This window comes from Chiloscyllium punctatum, chromosome 34, assembly GCF_047496795.1.
Source record: "Chiloscyllium punctatum isolate Juve2018m chromosome 34, sChiPun1.3, whole genome shotgun sequence".
Lineage (NCBI taxonomy): Eukaryota > Metazoa > Chordata > Chondrichthyes > Orectolobiformes > Hemiscylliidae > Chiloscyllium > Chiloscyllium punctatum.
The window spans coordinates 48,314,306-48,338,618 of NC_092772.1; the positions used below are offsets into that span (position 1 = coordinate 48,314,306).

Consider the following 24,313-nt stretch of genomic DNA (forward strand, 5'->3'; position numbering starts at 1 on the left):
ACTGGAGGGGATTACAGAGATAGGGAGGGAGTGTAGGGGCTGGAGGAGGCTACAGAGATGGGGGAAGGGGGTGTAAGGGCTGGAGGGGATTACAGTTATAGGGAGGGGGTGTAGGAGTGGGAGGGGGTTACAGAGATAGGGAGGGGGGTGTAGGGGCTGGACGGGATTACAGATATAGGTAGAGGGTGTAGGGGCGGGAGGGGGTTACAGAGATAGGGAGGGGGCATAGGGGCTGGAGGGGTTTACAGAGATAGGGAAGGGGTGTAGGGGCTGGAGTTGGTTACAGAGATAGGGAGGAGGTCTAGGGACTGGAGGGATTTACAGATATAGGGAGGGGATGTAGGGGCTGGAGGAGGTTACAGGAATAAGAAGGGGGTGTAGGGTCTGGAGGAGGTTACAGAAATAAGAAGGGGGTGTAGGTTCTGGAGGAGATTACAGAAATAAGAAGAGGGTGTAGAGTCTGGAGGAGGTTACAGAGAGAGGGAGGGGGTTTGGCGGGCGAACGGGTTTACACATATAGTGTAGTGTGTAGCATTTGGAGCATGTTACAGACATAGGGAGGGATGTATGGAAGGAGGTGGTGACAGAGATAAGGAGGGGGTTGGAGGGGATAGAGGAGGCTACAGAGTTATGTAGTAGAAGGAGGAGGTTACAGAGGAAATGATGAGTGAATGGGCTGTGGCATGTCACAGAGGTGATGTTGGGTGAGGGGCTGGTTGAGTTTAGAGATTGTGGCAGTTGTTGAATGGGTTGAGGTGACAAAGAGAGGGAGGGTTCTCACATGCTCACTTGTCATAGTTCCCTCCAGTCTCTGGGTAATGTCTGGAGCTGTTTATTTAATGGAATCTGAAATTTTGTGCAGTGGTCTGTTGAGATCATGGCTGATTTACACGAGACCAAGATAGATTTCACACTCTGTGAACAGCGTTTCCAGATTTCTCTCCAACAATTCACAACAACACAACCCTGTGTGCAAAATAGAGAGAAACATTTGACAGGGAATTAAACAGGACAAACCTGCACTGTCTCCAATATCCCACACTTTGATTTGATTCATTCACTAGATTCATTCCTGTAAGTCAGACCTGATAATGTCAGCACTGCCCTTCCCTGACAGACATCAGTGAACCAGATGGGTTTTGCTGACGATCTTCAATGATTTTATGGCTATCATTGGACTGTGAATTCCAGATTTTTAAATGAATTCACATTCCACGATCAGCTATAATGGATCCAATCTGCAATCTCCAGACAGCACCGCGCTTTCTGGATGATTCCTGTAGAGATATTAACACTAGACCATCGTCTCCCCACTAAAGTGGAAGGTCAGAATGGCACTTGCAGCAAGTTCACAGTGAAAAGATCTCGGACACTTTGGTGTCTCTGAGAAACCATTAATTGCTCAGAAAGACATATTTTATATTTCATCCCAGTTTTTCTGGTTTGGAAGGCAGTTCAGAGACAGTCAAATTGCTGTGGGTCTGGAATCACATGTAGGGTAGGCCGGGTAAAATTTCAGTAGATTCTCATAAGGGAAGGCCATAAGTGAACTAGCTGGGTTTTTACAACAATCAGCAATAGTTACACGGTCTCAATTAGGCAAATGTTTTAATTACAGATCTTTAATTACATTTAAATTTCACCATCTGTAACAATGTAATGTGAACCAATGTTCCCAGAACCATTAGCTTTGGATTCTGAATTGCTCACCCAGTGACATTCTCACTGCATCACTGCCACATTTGTAATGAAGTGGAGCTTGAGAGAGATTGAACATGGACAGGAAGTGATTAATTCTTTCTCTGTGTTTTCTAGATAGCAGAGGAGAGAGTCTGCATGTGGTCCTGATCCTGGGAATACGAGCTGGGATATTCATTGTAGCTGTTGTTCTGACTGTTGCTGGTGTTTGTGTCTGTGAGGGGCAAACAGTTAAAGGAAGCTGAAAGGCTGTTTCAAGCTTTATCAGTGTAATCGAATCCCATGGGATGTTGGGTTAGGTTGTACTGAGTCCAGTTAAGGGAACTGGTTCGGATCGTCTGAGATCAATAGAGATCTCAGGTAGCCATTCAGTCCATTGAACTATACCAGCTGTCTCTGTACAGTAATCCAGTCAGTGCCATTTCCCGACTCACTCCTCATTGTTCTGAGAGTTTATTTCCCACAAATGGGCGGCACGGTGGCACAGTGGTTGGGCGGCACGGTGGCACAGTGGTTAGCACTGCTGCCTCACAGCGCCTGAGACCCGGGTTCAATTCCCGCCTCAGGCGACTGACTGTGTGTAGTTTGCACGTTCTCCCCGTGTCTGCGTGGGTTTCCTCCGGGTGCTCCGGTTTCCTCCCACAGTCCAAAGATGTGCAGGCCAGGTGAATTGGCCATGCTAAATTGCCCATAGTGTTAGGTAAGGGGTAAATGTAAATGTAGATGTAGGGATATGGGTGGGTTACGCTTCGGCGGGGCGGTGTGGACTTGTTGGGCCGAAGGGCCTGTTTCCACGCTGTAAGTAATCTAATCTAATCTAATCTAAAAAATATTCATCCAAATTCTGTTTGAAATCAGTGAGCATCTTCCTTTCCATCCCACCTTGTAGACAGTGAGATCCAGATTATTATCACTCACAGTGTATAGCAGTCCTTCCTCACAATCCCTGCTCTGTCTATCCCACCCTGAATCTTCAATATGTCTCCCCTTGTCCTTGTATCATCAGCAAATGGAATAGCTTTCCTTTGTCTCCCTGATCTAAACCTGGCCCCATCTCATCCTCATCAGTCAGATTCACCCCCAGTCACCGTCGCTCTGAGAGAAACAGCCCCAGCTTCCCCAAATGAACCCTGTCACTGAAATCCCTGCTCATTGGAGCTGTTCAGGGAAATCTCTTCCATGTCCTCTCAGACTCTCACATCCTTCCTGAAGTGCACTGACCAGAACTGGACACAATGATGTAAACTAAGCAGAGCTTTATAAACTCAGCGTAACTTCCTTGCCTTTGTCCTTGGCAGCTCGATCTATAAAGCTCTTGTTCTGTACGTCAGGACAAACAGCAATTTACCAGCAGAATTCTTCAGCAAATGGAGTACAATTAAACTTCAGTGTGTGTGCTTCTTAGTGCATGGACAGAAACCCCAAACAAAAGCTTCTCCTTTTCCTCATCCTTTCTGCTCCCCCAGTGCTGTTGTGTGACCCTGTCTTACCCAAGATGGAGTGCTGCCAACATGGCCGAATAGCTCTGAACAGAAGTGTGACTCCACTCAGACCTGAACATGCTTTCTGAATGTTGCATCTTGGGCAAAAAGTGAGAAATTGCAACAAGCTTGTTAGTAATGAACAACTTTACCTTTATTAACAAAGTGGAATAAAATAATCAGGTGATCTGTAGATAAATATCAATTCAACTTCATCTTGATTCAAAATTGTTGACTCAAGATTGCCTCACCTGTTCTCATCTTCCCCACATTGTTTGAATTTCTGGGCCAACTTTCCAATGTAAACATGTCACATTGTAGTTACAGCCTCCTGCCTGTGGTGGCGTTGTAATCTGCATCTCAGATGCAGGAGGAAATAATGTCATGGAGAACAGGTAATTCTTCTGTATCACAACAGTTGCATTATTGTGCAACCCTGCATTTTGATAAATCGCACTTTGGAAACAGTGCTTAATGTGTTGGTGATGTAATTGCGTTACAGCCAACACACATTTTAAATGTTTGTGCTTTAGAAACAGTGTCACCAATTCATCAATTATGTTGCAGTGAACTTACATTAACAAAGCACACATTATAGCAGAATGACCTGTCCCTGAAATTTCTGAGACATGGGTTTCAAAGGAATTTTTATACTGAGCTTAAAAATGTTTTAAGATCAAGCTCATCAGTGTGCTCCCATGAGTAATGACATCACTCCCTCTGACAAAGGACACACCCTCAATCCTGACACTCCAATTGGATAGTGGTCTTAAAGGAATAACCCTCTAACAAAGTCTCATACTCCCTCCCTATCACTTTGTGATTAAGTTATGGCTTTAAGAGATGTATTTTGTCCTGTCTTTGTTTTGAAGAAAGGTTTTAAGGCAGAGGTTTGTTGTCCATTGAAAACCTACAAAACAGCTTAGGTATTTTCAAAGATGGAAGAATTGAAGCAGCCTGAATGGGTGTGATCAAACTCCCACAGAACGAGGATTTTAGTTTTAACTTTCAACAGTTATTGCTGAGGTCTCAACAGAGTGTGGAAGCTGGAGGATGTCTCTCCCAGCTCCATTCACTCACTGAATGCCCTCTTGATGTTTTTTCTTCCTGCTGCTGGAATTGCATGTCGACAATCTGTTTTTCTGAACTTCCCTTTTGCTAACGGTGTGTTTATGGGATGTTACGATATTACAACAGTTACTCTTTAGTAGCAAAATAATTTCTTATTCTGTTTAGTTTTGAATAAAGTTATTCTAATTGCCTTTTCCATTTATTGTCTTTTAACTATAGTGTATGAATAAAGTGTGTTTTGCTTCAAATCTGGTCGTTTGACGGATCAAACTGTGTCCGGAACACAAAGCCTTGCATGTACCTTTACAAGAAGAAAAAGTGAGGGTTAGGCTGTGTTCTGGATTTTTTGTGGGGGTTTACTCTGGTCCATAGCAGACTGGGGACTCTTATTTGGATCAAAATCTCTAATTCCACTTTGAGTTCAGGATTATTGTACTCAAAGATAGCGAATGGTAAGTGTTTATGTCTTTTTTTGGGGTGTTCAATTTGATTAATTTAAACAGGATGGACCTTGTTTTAATAATGGCTCTTTCAGTCACGAAGAGTTTCTTAGGGGTGGAGAAAGTTGCTTTGAAAGTTTTACAAAAAGTGAGCAAGGAAAACCATTTGGAATTGGCAAACCAGCTGGAGTTGGGGTTGGCTGTGTCTGTGAGGAAAGGGGAGATATGTGTGGCAATCACGCAGCATTTACAATTGCCAGGAATGCCATCAGAATCTTTGGAAATAGCTAAAATGTAATTGCAAATGAAGCAGTGTGGGTTAGAGGCAAAAGAAAAGGAAAGATAGCATTGACAGAACAAAAATGAAGAGAGAATGAAATGAGACAGCTTGAATTATGATTAAAAACAGCGGAAAAAGAAATAGAGAGGAAATCCCTAGTAGAAGAAAGTGCGTGGGAGAGAGACAGAGAAGATAGACTGAAGGAGAGAGAGAAGAATCGGAGAAAGAGGTAAGACTTGAACTTCAGAGGTTGGAACTGAAAGCCCAAAGTCAAGTTAAAATGTAGGAGGTCGAGGTGAAAGTCGGAATAATGATGAGGGCGGTGACGGAGAGCAATCCCATCTGAGTTAAAGGCCTGGTGGGATCTGTTTAAATATGTTCAAGCATCACCAACGTTCAACAAGATGGATCGAGAAGCCTTTTTCATTCCATTTGAGAAAATAGCGAAATATATGAAATGGCCAGTGACCATGTGGGTATTGTTGATTTAAACAAAGTTGGTATGTGGAGCCAGTGAAGTATTTGCATTGCTAACACAGGAGGTACCTGGTGAGGGTAATGAGGTGAAAAATGCCACCTTCAATGCATATGAACAAAGACCAGAAGCTGACATAAGCGTTTCAGGAGAGGGATCCTGGTCAAACATACATTGAGTTCGAAAGGATCAAACCCCGTAATTTTGATAGAGGGAGAAAAGCATTGAAAATATATCAAACATATGATGCTCTGAGAGGGATGATTATTTTGGAGGAGTTCAAAGAATCACTTCCTGAAGCCCTGAGAACTGACGTGGAAAAGCAGAGATTTAAAACTGTTAGATTAACAGCTGAAATGCCAGGTCATTATGAATTGATTCATAAATCAAAATTTGACTTCCGACATCAATCTCAATCTGTGAAGGATAGTAATTGGGGAAAAAGAGAAATCCTCAAGTGGTAAGGGAAAGGAGATCTCATTGAAGATCGTAAAGGTAGTTTACCAGAGGGTGAAAAGGAACCCCATGATAGGGGAAAGAGGAGTAAAAATGCTCCAGTGTTTTCACTGTAATAAAGTAGGCGCCACATCAAGTCACAATACTGCTGGTATAGGAGAAGCACTTTGAGAAGACAGGTGTGGGAAAACAGGATAAACCAGTGAATATTGTTATTGTGGGAAAGGAAAGTGCAGTGGAAGCTAAAAAAAAAAGCTGTGAAAGAATGCACAATCCAATCAGAGGTTGGTTGAGAAGAGAATGCCAGATCTCTTTGTAAATTATTTACTTGTGAGGGTAAGGTTGACTCATGTATGGCAGCAGGAGCAGGTAAAAAAATTAACATTTTCGGTGATATGGGAGGAAGTCAATTTTTGATAGGGAGAGATGAGGAGATATGTGTTCACAAGGCATATTGCCAGGAAAAGTAATTATACGTGGAATTCATGATGAGAAATGCAGTGTTTCATGGTGTGAAGTGAGATTGGAAAGTCCAGGAAAAAGTGGCAAAGTGGTGGTAGGAGTAATCGAGAAATTCTCAGTTCCAGGAATGCAATTTATCCTTGGTCATGATACAGCTGGATCACAGGTGAGAGTGATGCCTACAGCAGTTGAAAAGCCGGTGGAATATCAGGCAACTGAGGTATACCGGGAAGGATATCCTGGGATTTTTCCTGACTGTATGGTAAGACAGTCACAAAACAACAGGTGGAATCAGGAGGAGAAATCAAAACATGAAGACAAGGAAGTTGAGGTTCAATTATCAAAGCCTGTGTCTGATCCAATGGTTGAGAACAAACAGGAACAGGTGGAAGATGAAGTGGATATCTTTAGTTCAGAGAAAGTAAATGAATTACAACAGGAAGATGAAAAACTAAAGCAGCTGTATCAAAATACATATGTAGAAGGAGAATCTGTGTGTATCCCAGAATGTTAGTACCATAACAATGACTTCTTGATGAGGAAATGGAGACCATCGCATATTCAGGCAGAAGGGAAGTGGACAGAAGTCCATCAGATTGTATTACCAGTGGGTGAAAGAAAGGAGGTGTTGTGGGTAGCACATGAATTACCAGGAGGAAGTCACATGGGAGTTAGGACATCACAAGCCAAAATACAGAAACATTTTTGTTGGCCTAGACCGCATAAGGATGTAATCAGTTTTGCCAAGCATGTCATGGGTGCCAGGAAAACCTCAAACAGTTATAAAACCAGCACCCTTGATGCCCATTCCCATGTTTGAGGAACCTTTTATATTGGTTCCATAGGACCCCAACTTTAAACATAAAATGGGCGTCAGTGTTTATTCACCATAATGAATGAGTTTACTAGATTTATCAGATGTAATTCCATTACGCAGTATCACAGTTAAAGGATTGTGGAAGAGTTACTCAAATTCTTTACGAGATATGTACTACCCACTGAGATATAATCAGGGTCACATTTACATCCAAAGCATTCAAGGATGTTATGGATAAAATCATAGAGATGTACAGCACAGAAACAGATTCTTCAGTCCAAATCGTCCATTCTGACCAGATATCCTAACCTAATCTAGTCATATTTGCCAGCACTTGGCCCATATCCCTCTAAACACTTCCTGTTCATATACCCCACCAAATGCCTTTTAAAAGCTACAATTTTACCAGCCTCCATGACTTCCTCCAGCAGCTCGTTCCATACATGCACCACCCTCTGCATGAAAAAGTTGCTCTTTAGGCTCCTTTTATATCTTTCCCCTCTCACCCTAAGCCAATGCCCTCTAGTTCTGGACTCTCCCATTTCAGGGAAAAGACCTTGTCTATTTATCCTATCCATGTCCTTCATGATTTTATAAACCTCTATAATGTCACCCCTCAGCATCTGACACTCCAAGGAAAACAACCTCAGTCTATTCAGCCTCTCCCTGTAGCTCAAATCCCCCAGCCCTGTCAACATCCTTGTAAATCTTTTCTGAACCCTTTCAAGTTTCACAAAATCCTTCTTCCATGCTATATTCCAAAAGTGGCCTGACCAATGTCCTGTACAGCCACAACATGACCTCCCAACTCCCATATTCAGTGTTCTGACCAATAAAGGAGCTTGGGAATAAAACAAATCAAAACCACTCGATACCATCCAGAATGAAAAGGAGCATTAGAATGGTGGCATGAAACTTTAAAGACCATGTTGAAGGCTTATCATCAAGACTATCCAGAGAATTGGGATAAAGGAATTCCATTTGTACTTTTTTGCAATTTGGTTGCACCAAATGAATCTATCAAATTCAGTTCATTTGAATTTGTTTTGGGCTGAAGTTGAGAAGTCCACTGAAATGAATTAATTGAAAATTGATGAGTCAGAGTTTTGAGACCATACAATTCGACTGTGTGTCAGATTTTAGTGTAGAGAGCAAGTGAGTTGGCTCGACAACATTTGAAAGTAGCTCAGAATATAATGATAGAGGAAGTATACAAGAAATCAAAAAATTGCCATGTTGCTAGTGGAGATAAAGTGGTAACGTTATTTCCAACGATAAGGGAACGTTTACAGGCAAGTATTACTGGACCTGATCAAATTGAAAGGAAATTGAATAAGGTGAATGTTTGCAGAACTCAGATCAGATTGTTCTGAATTGGGCATTCCTCAAATTAGACCGTGAAGAAGTTCTCAAAAATTGGGATAAATTATTGAGTTATCTTTCAGAGGAAATTCAAAGTGGCCTTAAAGAGTTATTCCAATCACATGGAGAGACATAGCTAGGAAGCACTAATTAAATTATGCATGATTCCAATCCAGAAAATGCTGTTCCAATTAAGCAACATCCTTATTGACTTGTCCTCTGAAGTTGGCACATGTTCAAATAAAAATTGAATGCACGTTGAAAGACAACATCAGTAACTGGAGCTCACTCATAGTAATGGTGCCAAAACCAGATGGTACCCAACGATTATGTGTAGCTTATTGCAAAGTCATAACCTATTCCACATTTTGAAGACTGTATTGAGAAGTTGGGACACAGAACATAGTCTTCTAAGTTGGACCTACTCAGTTACATGGCAGGTACCTTTATGAGTGGAGACAGTTTCAGTTTCTGTAACACAGAATGAGCTATATCAGTTTGAAGTCATGCCATTTGGTCTGAAAATCCACCAGCCACATTTCAAAGACAAATTAATAAAGTCATTTCTGGATTACCCAATTGTGTGCTAGATATCGACGAGCTGGTGATTTTTAGGCACACATGGAAGGAACATTTGCAGCATTTATTGGAATAGTTTGATTCACTTTCAGAGGCGGGCTTGGTGATAAACCTGGCTCAGGGTGAGTTTGTAAAAGGCCAACTTGCATTCTTGGGCCATGTCAGTGGACACGGACAGATGGCGCACAGGATGTGAAAACAGAAGTTATTTGGGAGTCTTACATCCCAGCAGCAAAGAGGGCAGTGCTATAATTCCTGGGTTTGAGTGTTTTTTATTGGAATTTCATCCCCAGGTTTAGCAGTGTGTTTCCTCCACTGACTGACCTATCAGTGGACAGCAAACCATCAGAAGGTATTTGCCAGCCTGAAAGCTGTCCCAGTGCTAGCCACACCTCATCAAGCAAAGCCATTCAAGGTATTGGTGCTATACTCTTGCAAGAAGATGACGAGAAGATGGATATTGGGTATTTTTCCAGAAAATTGAATAATCATCAACGGAACTGTTCCACGATGAAGAAGGAAACCTTGAGCTTCGTATTGGAGTTACAATATTTCAACACTTATATTGTTAGTAATGTGTGTGAGATATTAGTACATACTGACCACATCCTTTTAAGGTTCTTAGAAACATTTAAGGAGAAAAAGTTGAGACTGTTTCGATGGAGCTTATAATTGCAGCTATTCAATTTGAAAGTTTTCCACCCGGCAGAATGAAGAGGTGTCAATTGTTATGAAGCAATGGTGAACCGCTCTGTCAGTTCAACCAAAAACCCAGAAAAGCACACCTCGCCTTGTAATCTGTAATGAGTGACAGAGAACTCCCAAATTGCACTATGTTAAAAAAAATCCATTTAGTTTTTTAACTTGAAAAGTGAACATTAAACAACAATTATTCATAATTCTAAGACCCCCCTTCTCTTTCCTGCTCGTTACTTGCCTCCAACTCGATAACAACATGCTGTTCCAATAAAACATTTGTTGGAATACATCAACTTAATTTCACAACCACACAGCGGCTGTCATCTTCGGTGTCTGTCTTTTCCAGATGAAGATCTCCCCAGGTTGTCTTCTTTCTTTTTACTGTGAGTATGTTTCATATGAATAAGTACCTTTGGCAGAGAGTGTTTCTTAATTACTTAGATCTGTGTTGATGGCAGTTGCTCTATCCGCAATATTCAAAAATTTTAGATTTTTATATTCACAACGTCAGATCATTTCATTGGTTTGATGTTGGCAAAACATTAAATTCAAACTCGATTAAGTTTTAGTTTCCAGGGCCATAATTTAAACTGGTTACAGTCATAGAGATGTACAACACAGAAACAGACACTTCAATCCAACTCATCCATGCTGAACAGTAACATTAACCTGATCTAGCCACATTGGCCAGCACTTTTCCCATATCCCTCTAAACATTTCCAGAAGGCTCTTAAATGCTGTAATTGTCCCAGCCTCTGGCAGCTCATTCCATACATGCAGCACCTTCTGCATGAAAGCATTGCCCATAAGGTCACTTTTATATCTTTCCCCTCTCACCCTAAACCTGTGCACTCTTGTTCTGGACTCCCCCATGCCAGGGAAAAGACCTTGTCTATTTACCCTATCCATGCCCCTCATGATTTTATAAACCTCTATAAGGTCACCCCTCAGCCTCTGACACTCCAGGGGCAACGACCCCAGCCTATTCAGCCTCACCCTGTTGCTCAAACCACTCAACCTTGGCAGCATCCTTGTAAATCTTTTCTGAACCCTTTCAAGTTTCACCGTTGGTTAAATCTGAATTATTATCAAAACAGCAAACTACTCAGGTATCCATTTCAGACTGCTATCTATGTGCTTGTCATCTCTCAGTTCAGAATAGCATTCACTCTCTCTTAATGGTCCAGTACATGCCTTCAACATCATAACACCAATGCATTGTTGTGACTTTCGTAAAGCAAGAAGGAGGCATTTGGTGGTGATGGAGAAAAATGCACTAAAATAGACTGTGGTAGTAGGGTTAGAAAGCAATAGATCTCTCTCAGCTGCTACACGCTGTCTCTGAAGTTTCTCTGGATTTGTTTTACCTCTAGGGCTGCTGGAGTTGTGTGTGAGACATTTCTGTTTTCTGAATATACCTTTTGGCAAGGGTGTGTTTATGAGATGTTACTATATTGGAACAGTAACTGTTTAAGAGTAAAATAATCGGTTATTCTGTTCAGTTTTCCAGTAGAGTAGTTAAGTAATTCGTGAGAGTAGTTAAGTAGTTAAGTTCCTCTTTCTTTTGTTTGCAATTTAACAAAAAGTGCTTGAATGAACTGTTTTAAATATTACAGTGAAGTACAGACCCTTCAGCCCTCGATGTTGTGCCTCGATGAAGCCCAGCTAACCTACACTATTCCATTCTCACCCAGATGACTATCCAATGACCATTTAAATGCCCGTAATGTTGACGGGTCTACGACTGTTCCATGCCCCACCTACTCTCTGAGTAAAGAAACTATCTTTGACATCTGTCCTATATCTATCACCCCTCAATTTGAAGATATGCCCCTTTATGCGAGCCACCAACATCTGAGGAAAAAGGCTTCACTGTCCACTCAATCTAACCTTCTGATTATCTGATATGTCTGCAACAAAAACAGCCTCAAGTCCCTCAGCCTCTCCTCATAAGACCTTCTTCACCAACACATTCCACCCTGACCTTAAATTTACCTGGACCATCTCTGACACCTCGCTCCCCTTCCTGGATCTCTCCATCTCCATTAGTGACGACCGACTTGACACTGACATTTTTTACAAATCCACTGACTCCCATAGCTACCTGGATTACACCTCTTCCCACCCTATCTCTTGCAAAAATGCCATCCCGTATTCCCAATTTCTCCGCCTCCGCCGTATCTGCTCCCAGGAGGACCAGTTCCACCATAGAACACACCAGATGGCCTCCTTCTTTAGAGACCGCAATTTCCCTTCCCACGTGGTTAAAGATGCCCTCCAATGCATCTCGTCCACATCCCGCACCTCCGCCCTCAGACCCCACCCCTCCAACCGTAACAAGGACAGAACGCCCCTGGTGCTCACCTTCCACCCTACAAACCTTCGCATAAACCAAATCATCTGCCGACATTTCCGCCACCTCCAAAAAGACCCCACCACCAGGGATATATTTCCCTCCCACCCCTTTCCGCCTTCCGCAAACACCGTTCCCTCCGTGACTACCTGGTCAGGTCCACACCCCCTTACGACCCACCCTCCCATTCTGGCACTTGCCCCTGCCACCGCAGGAACTGTAAAACCTGTGCCCACACCTCCTCCCTCACCTCTATCCAAGGCCCTAAAGGAACCTTCCACATCCATCAAAGTTTCACCTGCACATCCACTAATATCATTTATTGTATCCGTTGCTCCCGATGTGGTCTCCTCTACATTGGGGAGACTGGGCGCCTCCTAGCAGAGCGCTTTAGGGAACATCTCCGAGACACCCGCACCAATCAACCACACCGCCCCGTGGCCCAACATTTCAACTCCCCCTCCCACTCTGCCGAGGACATGGAGGTCCTGGGCCTCCTTCACCGCCGCTCCCTCACCACCAGACGCCTGGAGGAAGAACAGCTCATCTTCCGCCTCGGAACACTTCAACCCCAGGGCATCAATGTGGACTTCAACAGCTTCCTCATTTCCCCTTCCCCCACCTCATCCTAGTTTCAAACTTCCAGCTCAGTAACTGTCTCCTTGACTTGTCCGACCTGCCTATCTTCTTTTCCACCTATCCACTCCACCCTCTCCTCCTTGACCTATCACCTTCATCTCCTCCCCCACTCACCCATTGTACTCTATGCTACTCTCTCCCCACCCCCACCCTCCTCTAGCTTATCTCTCCACGCTTCCGGCTCACTGCCTTTATTCCTGATGAAGGGCTTTTGCCCGAAACATCGATTTCGCTGCTCGTTGGATGCTGCCTGAACTGCTGTGCTCTTCCAGCACCACTAATCCAGTATTTAGTTTTCAGCATCTGCAGTCATTGTTTTTACCTCCATGCCAGTCAACATCCTAGTAAATCTCCACTGAACCCTTTCCAAACGTTTCCACATCCTTCTGATAATGTGGTGACCTGAACTGCACACAATACTCCAAGTGCGGCTGCACGAGAGTTTTGTATAGCTGCAGCATGACCTCATGGTTCCAAAACTCGATCCTTCTACCAATAAAAGCTAACACACCTAATGCCTTTTAACATCCCAATCAACCTCAGTGGCAACTTTGAGGGATCTGTGTATGTGGACGCTAAGATCTCTCTGCTCACCACAATACAAAGGATCTTATCATTGGTCTGGTTCTCTGCATTCCTGTTACTCCTTGCAAAGTGAATCACCTCACACTTTCCTGCATTAAACTGCATTTGTCACCTCTCAGCCCAGTTCTGCAGCTTATCTATATCCCTCTGTGACCTCCAAAATATTCTGGCACTATGCACAACTGTACCAACCTTAGTGTCGTCCACAAAGTTACTCACCCATCCTTCTATGCCTTCATCCATGTCGGTTATCAAAATGACAAACAAGAGTGGAACAAAACAGATCCTTGCAGTACCCAACTTGTAACTGAACTCCAGGATGAACATTTCCCATCAACTACCACTCTCTGTCTTCTTTCAGCTAGTCAATTTCTGATCCAAACAACTAAATTGCCCTCAATCCCATACCTCTGTATTTTGTGCGGTAGCCTACCATGGGGGAAACCTCATTAAACACCTTACTGAAATTCATACACACCATATCAATGGCTTTAGCCTCATCCATCCTTCTCAAAGAACTCAATAAGGTTTGTGAGGCACGACCTACCCTTCACAAAACCATGCTGACTATCCATTATCAACTTATACCTATCGAAATGATTATAAATCTTATCTCTTGTAATCTTTTCCAACATTTTACTCACAATTGAAATAAGGCTCACTGGTCTGTAATTACCAGGGTTGTCTCTACTCCCCTTCTTGAACAAGGGAGCAACATTCGCTGTCCTTCAGTCTTCTGGTGCTATTACTGTAGACAATGACAACATAAAGATCAAAGCCAAAGGCTCCGCAATCTCCTCCCTAGCTTCCCAGAGAATCCCATCTGGCCCAGGGGATTTATCTATTTTCACATTTTACAGAGTTGCTAGCACCTCCCCCTTGTGAAGCGAAATCTCATCTAGTCTAGTAGCCTGTTTCTCAGTATTCTCCTCGACCACATTGTCTTTTTCCAGTGTGAATACTGACAAAAAATATTAATTTTTCACTTCCTCTATCTCCTCTGACTCCAAGCACAACTTCCCACTGCTGTCCCTGATTGGCTCTAATCTTACTCTTATCATTCTTTAATCCCTTTTATACCTATAGAAAGAGTTAGGGTTTTCCCTGATCTTATCCGCCAACAAATTCTCACATCCCCTCCTTGCTGATCATAGCTCTTTCTTTAGGTCTTTCCTTGCTAACTTGGAACTCTCAATCACCCTAACTGAGCCTTCACAATTCATCCTAACATAAGTCTTCTTCTTCCTCTTGACAAGAGATTCAACTTCCTTTGTAAACCATAGCTCCTGCGCTTGAGAACTTCCTCCCTGTCTGACAGGCACATACTTATCAAGGACACACATTAGCTGTTCCTTGAATAAGCTCCACATTTCGATTGTGCCCATGCCCTGCAGTTTCCTTCTCCATCCTATGCATCCTAAGTCTTGTCTAACTGCATCGTAATTGCATTTCCCCAGCTGTAGCTCTTGCCTGTCTACATACTGTGTCAGAATACACTCCTGTACACATTGGACAAAAACTGACCCATCTAAAGTTCTTGAACTATAGTATTCCCATTCAATTTTTGGGAAGGTGAAGTCTCTCATTACAACTCCCTGTCACTCTCACTCCTATCAAGGATCATCTTTGCTATCCTATCCTCTAAATCTCTGGAACTTTTCAGAGGCCTATAGAAAGTTCCCAACAGGGTGACCTCTCCTTTCCTGTTCCTAACCTCAGCCCACACTACCTCAGTTGACGAGTCCTTCAAAGTCCTTTCTGCAACCGTAACACTGACCTTGACTAACAATGCCACACCCCCACCTCTTTTACCATCTTCTCTGTTCTTACCGAAACTGCAACAACCATTCCTATCCCTGCTCTATCCATGTCTCCGAAATAGCCACAACATTGAAATCCCAGGTTCCGACCCATGCTGCAAGCTCACCCACCTTATTCCAATGCTTCTGACATTGAAAATAGACACACTTAAAACCAACGTTTTTTGCTTGTGACTCTGAAACCTTATTTCAGACCTCCTTATTCTCAACCTCCTCTATCCTCAAATTGTAATTTACTTTCCCATTCCAGTGCGGAATTAGTTTAAAGACACCCAAACTGCATGAGCAAATCTCCTTCCCCTCTCCCCCTCCTCCCCAAGGATATCAGTATGCCTCTGGTTCAAGAGAAGACCATCGTGTTTACAGAGGTCCCACCTACACCAGAAAGAGACCCAATTATCCAAGAATCCAAAACCCTCCCTCCTGCACCATCCCTGTAGTCACATGTTCAATTCCTCCCTCTCCCTATTCCTCACCTCGCTAGCACGTGGCACGTGTAACAAACTAAGGATAATAACTTTGTTTATCCTAGCTCTAAGTTTCCATTCTAGCCCCCTGACTTTCTGCCTTAAATCCACATCTCTCTTCCCACCTATGTTATTAGTGCCTATGTAAACCATGACTTGGGGCTGCTCCCCCACCCCCTCAAGGATCCTGAAAACACGATCAGAGACATCTCGCACCCTGGTACCTGGGAGGCAACACACCAACCATGAGTCTGTCTCATTCCCAATGAATCTCCTCTCTATCCCCCCAACTATGGAGTCTCCAATGACTAATGCTCTGCTCCTCTTCTGCCTTCCATTCTGAGCAACAGGGACAGAATCTGAGTCAGAGACCTGTGCCCCATTGCTTACCCCTGGTAAGTTGTTTCCCTTAACAGTGCCAAAAATGGTCTCCTTGTTGTTGAGGTGATCGGCCACAGGAGATTCCTGCACTTCCTGCCAGTTCTCTTTCAGTCCCCTGACGGTAACTCATCGACCTTCTTCTTTTACCTGAGGTGTGACTACCTCCCTATAACTCCTTACAATAACCCCCTCTGCCTCCCAAATGATCCGAAGTTTGTCCAGCTCCAGCTCCAGTTCCCTACCGCAGTTTTCGAGGAACTGGAGTTGGGTGCACTTCCCACAGATGCAGTCAGCAGAGACACTAGTGGTGACCCTTCCCTCCCACATTCTGCATGAGGAACCTTCAACTGCTCTAACCACCATTCCCAACATTCCAAATTCCAAACGATCCGACTGAAAAACTAAAAAGAGGAAAAAACGAGTCACCTTATCAATCTGGCACTCAGTTCGAGGCAGAGGACAGGTGGGAGATACAACTCGGGTAGTGTTGTGGGTAAAGCAACCACCCAAACATAAGGCCTCACTTACCCATAAGTCCTGTGTCCACTCCTGCTCAGTGTGTGCTCTGCCTATTCACGAGGTGAGTTAATAAACTTTACTCCAAATTTCCTGACGGGTCTCTGGTCCTTGCTGTCGCTCCTCCCACTGCAACTGCCACTGAGAAAGTCCCTCTAATGCGAGGGTTTAGGTATTTATCCGGAAGCGGTTTACTGTATGTCATTAAATAGGCAGGGGGTAGCAATAAAGGAGGAGTTCATTCAGTCCAAGCAGAGGGTCCTGGCAGTACCTCCCCAGGCAAGCAGTCAGGAAGGTCATTAGTAAGTAATGAGGCTATTGCAATTCACTTCCACAACCAATATCTTTGATGATGTGATGTGACACACACAGATTCCAGTGATCGACGCCTTCAATAAATTGCTATTTATTATTGAGCTCTGGGCCTGTTACTCACAAACAGGACAATTCCACTTCAGGCTCTCGGTTCCTATTAGACACAAACAAGACCACTCAGCCCCTTTAGCTCGTTACATTGGACCAGTATAAGGTCCATCCAGCCCCAGAAGCCTTTAGCACAGGGACAGGAGGAGGCCCATTCAGCCTCTCAGGTCTGTGAGAGAGGAACAGGAGAAGCTCCATTCACCACCTCTCCCCCCACCCCGCCCCCAGCCCGCCATGTTTAATGCTGTCCAGGTCTACAGAGAGACAATATCAGGAAACACAAAGGGTTAACAGTTTGTTTGTAATCCGGGGCTAATTGCTGCTTTCTCACTTTGAACCAACTTCCTGCTTTCACTCACTGTGACAGAAAACAGTTCTGATTAAAAACTCAAGGGGAACACTACAGGAAGTGGCCATTCCACCCTCCCCAGGCGAGCAGTTGGACAGGTTCAGGGGAACTAAAGTCTTGCTGATGTTGGGATGTTGTGAAGATATATTCCAATGAACAATTTCGGTTGTTAGGAAGATCTCACTGTAGGGCTCAAGTCTGTTATACAGGATATCTTTCTCGATCAAGGAACGTGGGTAATGCCGAGACAGGAGCTTTGGGACATCCTGAAGAGGTGAAAGCTGCTATAAAATTTCAAACATTTTATTGTTTTACCTTCTTGAAGCCTCCTGACTCTGAGGAGCACCTATCATCCCACAGAGAATCAAAGTAGTCTACAAGGACATGGTCTAAAAGCAGTTCTGATCTCTCGAGAGCTGCTGACAAGAGGTGAGGTCTCATTAACTCCTTTGTCTTTCAGAGCTTGAGAGGGTGAGGCTGATGAAATATCTGGGAGCAGACACTGATCAAGAAATTTTACATCCTGCTGTTACTTCTCCAAGGTAATGACATCATCAGCTCGGACACGCTCATGGTTAATAGTCTTTGTAAAAGGTTGTTCTTATCGAGGTGTGTTTGGGAACCAGTGCAGCAGTGAGGCAGTGTACACACTCATACCTAGTCCTGGTCACCCATCACCCTGTGCTCACTGATATACACTGGCTCCCATCCTGACAACAGTCGTGGAGTAACACAGAGATCCCACAGTGTACATTGCAGATCGAGAGGAGGTTACAGAGGGAGGGAGTGGAGAGTGGTGACAGATAGATGGGAAAGCAGTGGTGATTATCATAAAGCTGAAGTTTTGTTGACCAATGGAATTCAGTGAATGAGGATTCAGTCATGAGGATGAACTGGAATAAATACTGGGGAATAATGTTTATTCTGACACTGCAAGTTCAGTTACAATTTACTGAAACTTATGTTTTTTACTGGTTTAGTTAGAATTTCCTACAAAGAAAGTACAGCAGCTCAGAGAATCGACAGACTGGTCAGCATCGCACTTCCTGTTCATTCTCACTGTGCTAGAAACCTCAATAAGGGTGTGAGATAACCGACAGAGAGAAGAGAGAGTGCAGGGCTGACATGTTCCCAAAAAGGTGAAGGACAGGACCAATAGGCTGAGAGAACCCTGAATGTCAGTGGATGCACAGGATTGGATACGGGAAAAAAACCCTTTTGACAGACACTGAGTGCTCAAAACACTGGATACCTCAGCGGAGAAAATACAGGGGGTTACTGAAAATGGGAATTAGGAGAACAACCAGGGAAAAGGTCAAAGTAATGGTGAGTACTATGAAGGAAAACCCAAAGGTGTTTTATAAGTATATTCGGGGTCAGAGAAGGAGCAGGCCCCATTAGGGACCAAACAGGCAAACTGTGTGTGTGGAGCCAGAAGACACAGCTGAGGTTCAAAATGAGTACTTTGTATCTGTATTCACTGTAGAGAGGGACAAGGTAAATCTGGGACTCAGGGAGGGAGACTCTCATATATTTTAATGAATTAGCATTGAGATGGAGGAGGTATCGACGGTTTAATTGCCTCGAAAATGGATCAGTTCCTTTGGCCCAGATCACACGTACCTCAGACTGCTGTGGGAGGCGAAGGGAGGAGATTGCAGGCACCCCGACATTAATTTACAAATCCTCTTGTTTTGAGGTTTTGATTTATTATTGTCTCATGCACATCAGTACAGTGAAAGGTTTTCCACGCAGTACATAAACATCACAGTGTGCAAAGACCATCGTGTGATTGTACAGAGTGGGGAATACAGCTGCGCAGAATTTGTACAAAAAGCAAGATGAACATTAGGTTTGAAATTTGAGAGGTCCACTCAGAAGTCTAACATCAGGGAAGAAGCTGAACTTGAACCTGTCGGTATCTGTGTGGAAGGTTTTGTATCTCCTGCCTGATGGAAGGGTTGGAAGAGATTAGAACCAGGGTGGGGAGGGCTCTCTGATGATGTTGGCTGTCTCTCTGAGGCAAGGAGAGGTGTACATGGAGACAATGGACAGATGATCAGCTTGTGTGATGGTCCAGGCTGTGTTCACAACCCTCTGTAGTTATTTACAGGCCTGGGCAGAGCGGTTGCTGTTCCAAGACGTGATGTATGCAGATAGAATGCTCTTCTTGGTGCATCTGGAAAGGTAGGTGAGGGGCCTAATGCTGAATTTCCTTCACCTCCTGTCAAAGAAGACGCATTGATGTGCCTCTTCATCGTCGCATCTACATGGGGTGGTCCAGGACACATTGTTGGTTATCGTCACTCTGAGGAATTTGATGCTCTCCACCCACTCCTCCTCATCCCCCTCCACCCTCCATCCAGTCTCTGTAACCTCCTCCTGCCTCTACATCCCCTCCTTATCCCTGTAACATCCTCAAGCCACTACTCCCCCTCCCTATCTCTGTAACCCCTTCCAGCCCCTACACCCCCTCCCTATTCCTATAATCTTCTCCAGCCCCTACACCCGCTCCCTTTCTCTGTAACCCCCTCCAGCCACTACACCCCTTCCCTATCTCTGTAACCTTGCCTGCCCCTACATACCCTCCATATCTCTGTAACCTCCTCCAGAACCTACACCCCCTCCCTATCTCTGTAACCCCTTCCAGCCCCTACACCCCCTCCCTATTCCCATAATCTTCTCCAGCCCCTACACCCGCTCCCTTTCTCTGTAACCCCCTCCAGTCACTACACCCCTTCCCAATCTCTGTAACCTTGCCTGCCCCTACATACCCTCCATATCTCTGTAACCTCCTCCAGAACCTACACCCCCTCGCTATCTCTGTAACACCGTCCAGCCCCTACACCCCCTCCCTATCTCTAACCCCTCCAGCCCCTACACCCCCTCCCTATCTGTGTACGATCCTCCATCCCCTACACCCCCTCCCTATCTCTGTAACCCTCTCCAGCCCCTACACCCCCGACCTATCTCTGCAATCTCCTCCAGCCCCTACATCCCCTCCCTATCTCTGTAATCCCCTTCAGCCCCTACACCCCCTCCCTATCTCTGTAACCCCCTCCAGCCCCTACACCCCCTCCCTATCTCTGTAACCCTCTCCAGCCCCTACACCCCTTCCTATCTCTAACCTCCTACAGCCCCTACACCCACTCCCTATCTCTGTAACCCCCTCCAGACCCTACACCCCCTCCCTATCTCCGTTACCCCTTCCAGCCCCTACACCCCCTCCCTATCTCCGTAAGCCCCTTCAGCCCCTACACCCCCTCTCTATCTCTGTAACCCCATACACCCCCTCCCTATCTCTGTAATCCCCTCCAGCCCCTACACCCTCTCCCTATCTCTGTCACCCCCTCCAGCCACTACACCCCCTCCCTATCTCTGTAACTCCCTCCAGCCCCTACACCCCCTCCCTATCTCTGTAACCCCCTCCAGACCCTACACCCCCTCCCTATCTCCCTAACCCCATCCAGCCCCTACACCCCTTCCCTAACTCTGTTACCCCCTCCAGTGGGTATGAACTTTCGAGATCTCTGTGCCTGTCCGATTCTCGAGTACCTCCTGATTCCTTGGCTCCACTATTCTCTGATTTGCCTTCAGCTGCCAAGGGGCCCTGAACTCTGGGATGAGTTCCTAAAACTCTCTAACTCTCTCTCTCTCTTTCTCTCTGTGTCAATCTGTGTCACTCTCTCTTTGTCTCTCACTCTCATATTTTCATTCTATCTTTGGTTCTGTCATCTCTATCTCTGTTGGTTTCTCTTACTCTTTCTCTCTCTGTATCTCTCTCTTTCTCTTGCTCCAACATTTCACCACAGTATGTCATCAATGTCCTCTCTGACTAAACCTTTTGTCACCTGTTTCCTGATATCCCCTGGTGGAACTCTGCATGAGACGATGGTGGATTAAGACGAACGATCAGTCCTTAGCAAAGAACTCATCTTCATCCCCCTCCCTCCATGCATCAATGAATTTAATACACGCCGTGATGTCGAACACTTCTTCCTCCGCCTCCGAGCTTACTTTCACAATCGGGACTCCCGTCCACCTTCCGAGGACCCCTTCACCCACCTCCAACACACTGCATCCACCTGGACACCCTGCGCTGGCCTATTACCTGCCCTCGACCTCTTCATTTCCAACTGCCGCTGGGACATTAACCGCCTCAACCTGTCGTCCCCCCTCCCCCACTCCAACCTCTCACCCTCACAACGTGCAGCCCTCCAATCCCTCTGCTCCAATCCCTACCTCACCATCAAGCCAGCGGATAAAGGGGGCGCAGTGGTAGTCTGGCGCACTGACCTCTACACCGCTGAAGCCGAACACCAACTCGAGGACACCTCTTCCTACTACCCCCTCGACCATGACCCCACCCCCCATCACCAAACCATCATCTCCCAGACCATACAGAACCTCATCACCTCAGGAGATCTCCCAACCACAGCTGCCAACCTCATAGTCCGGGAACCCCGCACTGCCTGGTTCTACCTCCTTCCCAAGATCCACAAGCCTGACCACCCTGGCCGACCCATTGTCTCAGCATGCTCCTGCCTCACTGAACTCATCTCTACCTACCTCGACACTGTCCTATCCCCCCTAGTCCAGGAACTCCCCACATACGTTCGAGACACCACCCACGCCCTCCACCTCCTCCAAGACTTCCGTTTCCCCGGCCCCCAACGCCTCATCTTCACCATGGATATCCAATCCCTCTACACCTCCATCCACCATGACCAGGGCCTCCAAGCCCTCCGTTTTTTCCTCTCCAGACATCCCCAACAGTACCCTTCCACTGACACTCTCATTTGTTTGGCCGAACTGGTCCTCACCCTTAACAATTTCCCCTTTGAATCCTCCCACTTCCTCCAGACCAAAGGGGTAGCCATGGGCACACGTATGGGCCCCAGCTATGCCTGTCTCTTTGTTGGCTACGTAGAGCAGTTGATCTTCCGTAATTACACCAGCACCACTCCCCACCTCTTCCTCCGCTACATTGATGACTGCATTGGCGCCACCTCGTGCTCCCGTGAGGAGGTTGAGCAATTCATCAACTTCACCAACACATTCCACCCAGACCTTAAATTTACCTGGACCATCTCTGACACCTCCCTCCCCTTCCTGGACCTCCCTTTCTCCATTAGTGACGACCGACTTGACACTGACATTTTTTACAAACCCACCGACTCCCACAGCTACCTGGATTACACCTCTTCCCACCCTATCTCTTGCAAAAATGCCATCCCGTATTCCCAGTTTCTCCGCCTCCGCCATATCTGCTCCCAGGAGGACCAGTTCCACCATAGAACACACCAGATGGCCTCCTTCTTTAGAAACCGCAATTTCCATTCCCACGTGGTTAAAGATGCCCTCCAACGCATCTCGTCCACATCCCGCACCTCTGCCCTCAAACCCCATCCCTCCAACCGTAACAAGGACAGAATGCCCCTCGTGCTCACCTTCCACCCTACAAACCTTCGCAAACACAAATCATCTGCCGACATTTCCGCCACCTCCAAAAAGACCCCACCACCAGGGATATATTTCCCTCCCCACCCCTTTCTGCCTGCCGCAAAGACCGTTCCCTCCGTGACTACCTGGTCAGGTCCACACCCCCCTACGACCCACCCTCCCATTCTGGTACTTTCCCCTGCCACCGCAGGAACTGTAAAACCTGTGCCCACACCTCCTCCCTCACCTCTATCCAAGGCCCTAAAGGAGTCTTCCACATCCATCAAAGTTTTACCTGCACATCCACTAATATCATTTATTGCATCCGTTGCTCCCGATGTGCTCTCCTCTACGTTGGGGAGACTGGGCGCCTCCTAGCAGAGCGCTTTAGGGAACATCTCCGAGACACCCACACCAATCAACCACACCGCCCTGTGGCCCAACATTTCAACTCCCCCTCCCACTCTGCCGAGGACATAGAGGTCCTGGGCCTCCTTCACCGCCGCTCCCTCACCACCAGACGCCTGGAGGAAGAACGCCTCATCTTCCGCCTCGGAACACTTCAACCCCAGGGCTTCAATGTGGACTTCAACAGCTTCCTCATTTCCCCTTCCCCCACCTCATCCTAGTTTCAAACTTCCAGCTCAGCACTGTCTCCTTGACTTGTCCGACCTGCCTATTTCCTTTTCCACCTATCCACTCCACCCTCTCGTCCTTGACCTATCACCTTCATCTCCTCCCCCACTCACCCATTGTACTCTATGCTACTCTCTCCCCACCCCCACCCTCCTCTAGCTTATCTCTCCACGCTTCAGGCTCACTGCCTTTATTCCGGATGAAGGGCTTTTGCCCGAAACGTTGATTTCGCTGCTCGTTGGATGCTGCCTGAACTGCTGTGCTCTTCCAGCACCACTAATCCAGTATTTGCTCTCCAGCATCTGCAGTCATTGTTTTTACCTCTCTGTTTATTGTGGCACAGAGTCTCCCACAGGACAGCTCACACCTTCAATGCATTATCTGGGCTGACATGACACCAGTTGTTAAAGTTCATTGAGAACATAACTTTTACATTTTTTGCGATTTACATATGAAAGAACTGAAACCAACATGTTCATTCTAAAAGATGAGAGACTTAACAAACATTCCAGGTCTTTTCCAAGATATAATTTTAGTTACATCATACTACACTTTTGCTGTAAATTCTGTATCTTGTGATCTTATGCTCCACAACCATCTGATGGAGGAGCAGCGCTCTGAAAGCGAGTGCTTTGTTGTGTGATTTTTAACTTTGTACACCCCAGTCCAACACTGGTATCTCCAAATCATAATCTAATGATGGCCATATGAACACTGTTGGACAAACCAATTGAGGTCACTGATATACTTCAGGGAAGGAAATCTGCCATTCTTCTCCAGTCTCACCCTACATGTAACTCCAGACCCACAGCACCCAAAGATCCCTCTGTGTATCAGCGCTCCTTAGGGTCCTGCCATTTATTTGATATTTTCCTAAACATT

At 45.5% G+C, this 24,313-nt stretch overlaps 1 protein-coding gene across 1 annotated transcript in view; it reads left to right on the forward strand.

The window, feature by feature from the left end:
* LOC140458939 (hemicentin-1-like) overlaps positions 1-24,313 on the forward strand; it is a 77,115-nt gene that overhangs the window by 13,136 nt on the left and 39,666 nt on the right. Inside the window, exon 5 of the mRNA XM_072553672.1 lies at positions 17,814-17,895. Coding sequence (XP_072409773.1) covers positions 17,814-17,895 — 82 coding nt within the window. The remainder of the gene's footprint in view (positions 1-17,813; positions 17,896-24,313) is intronic.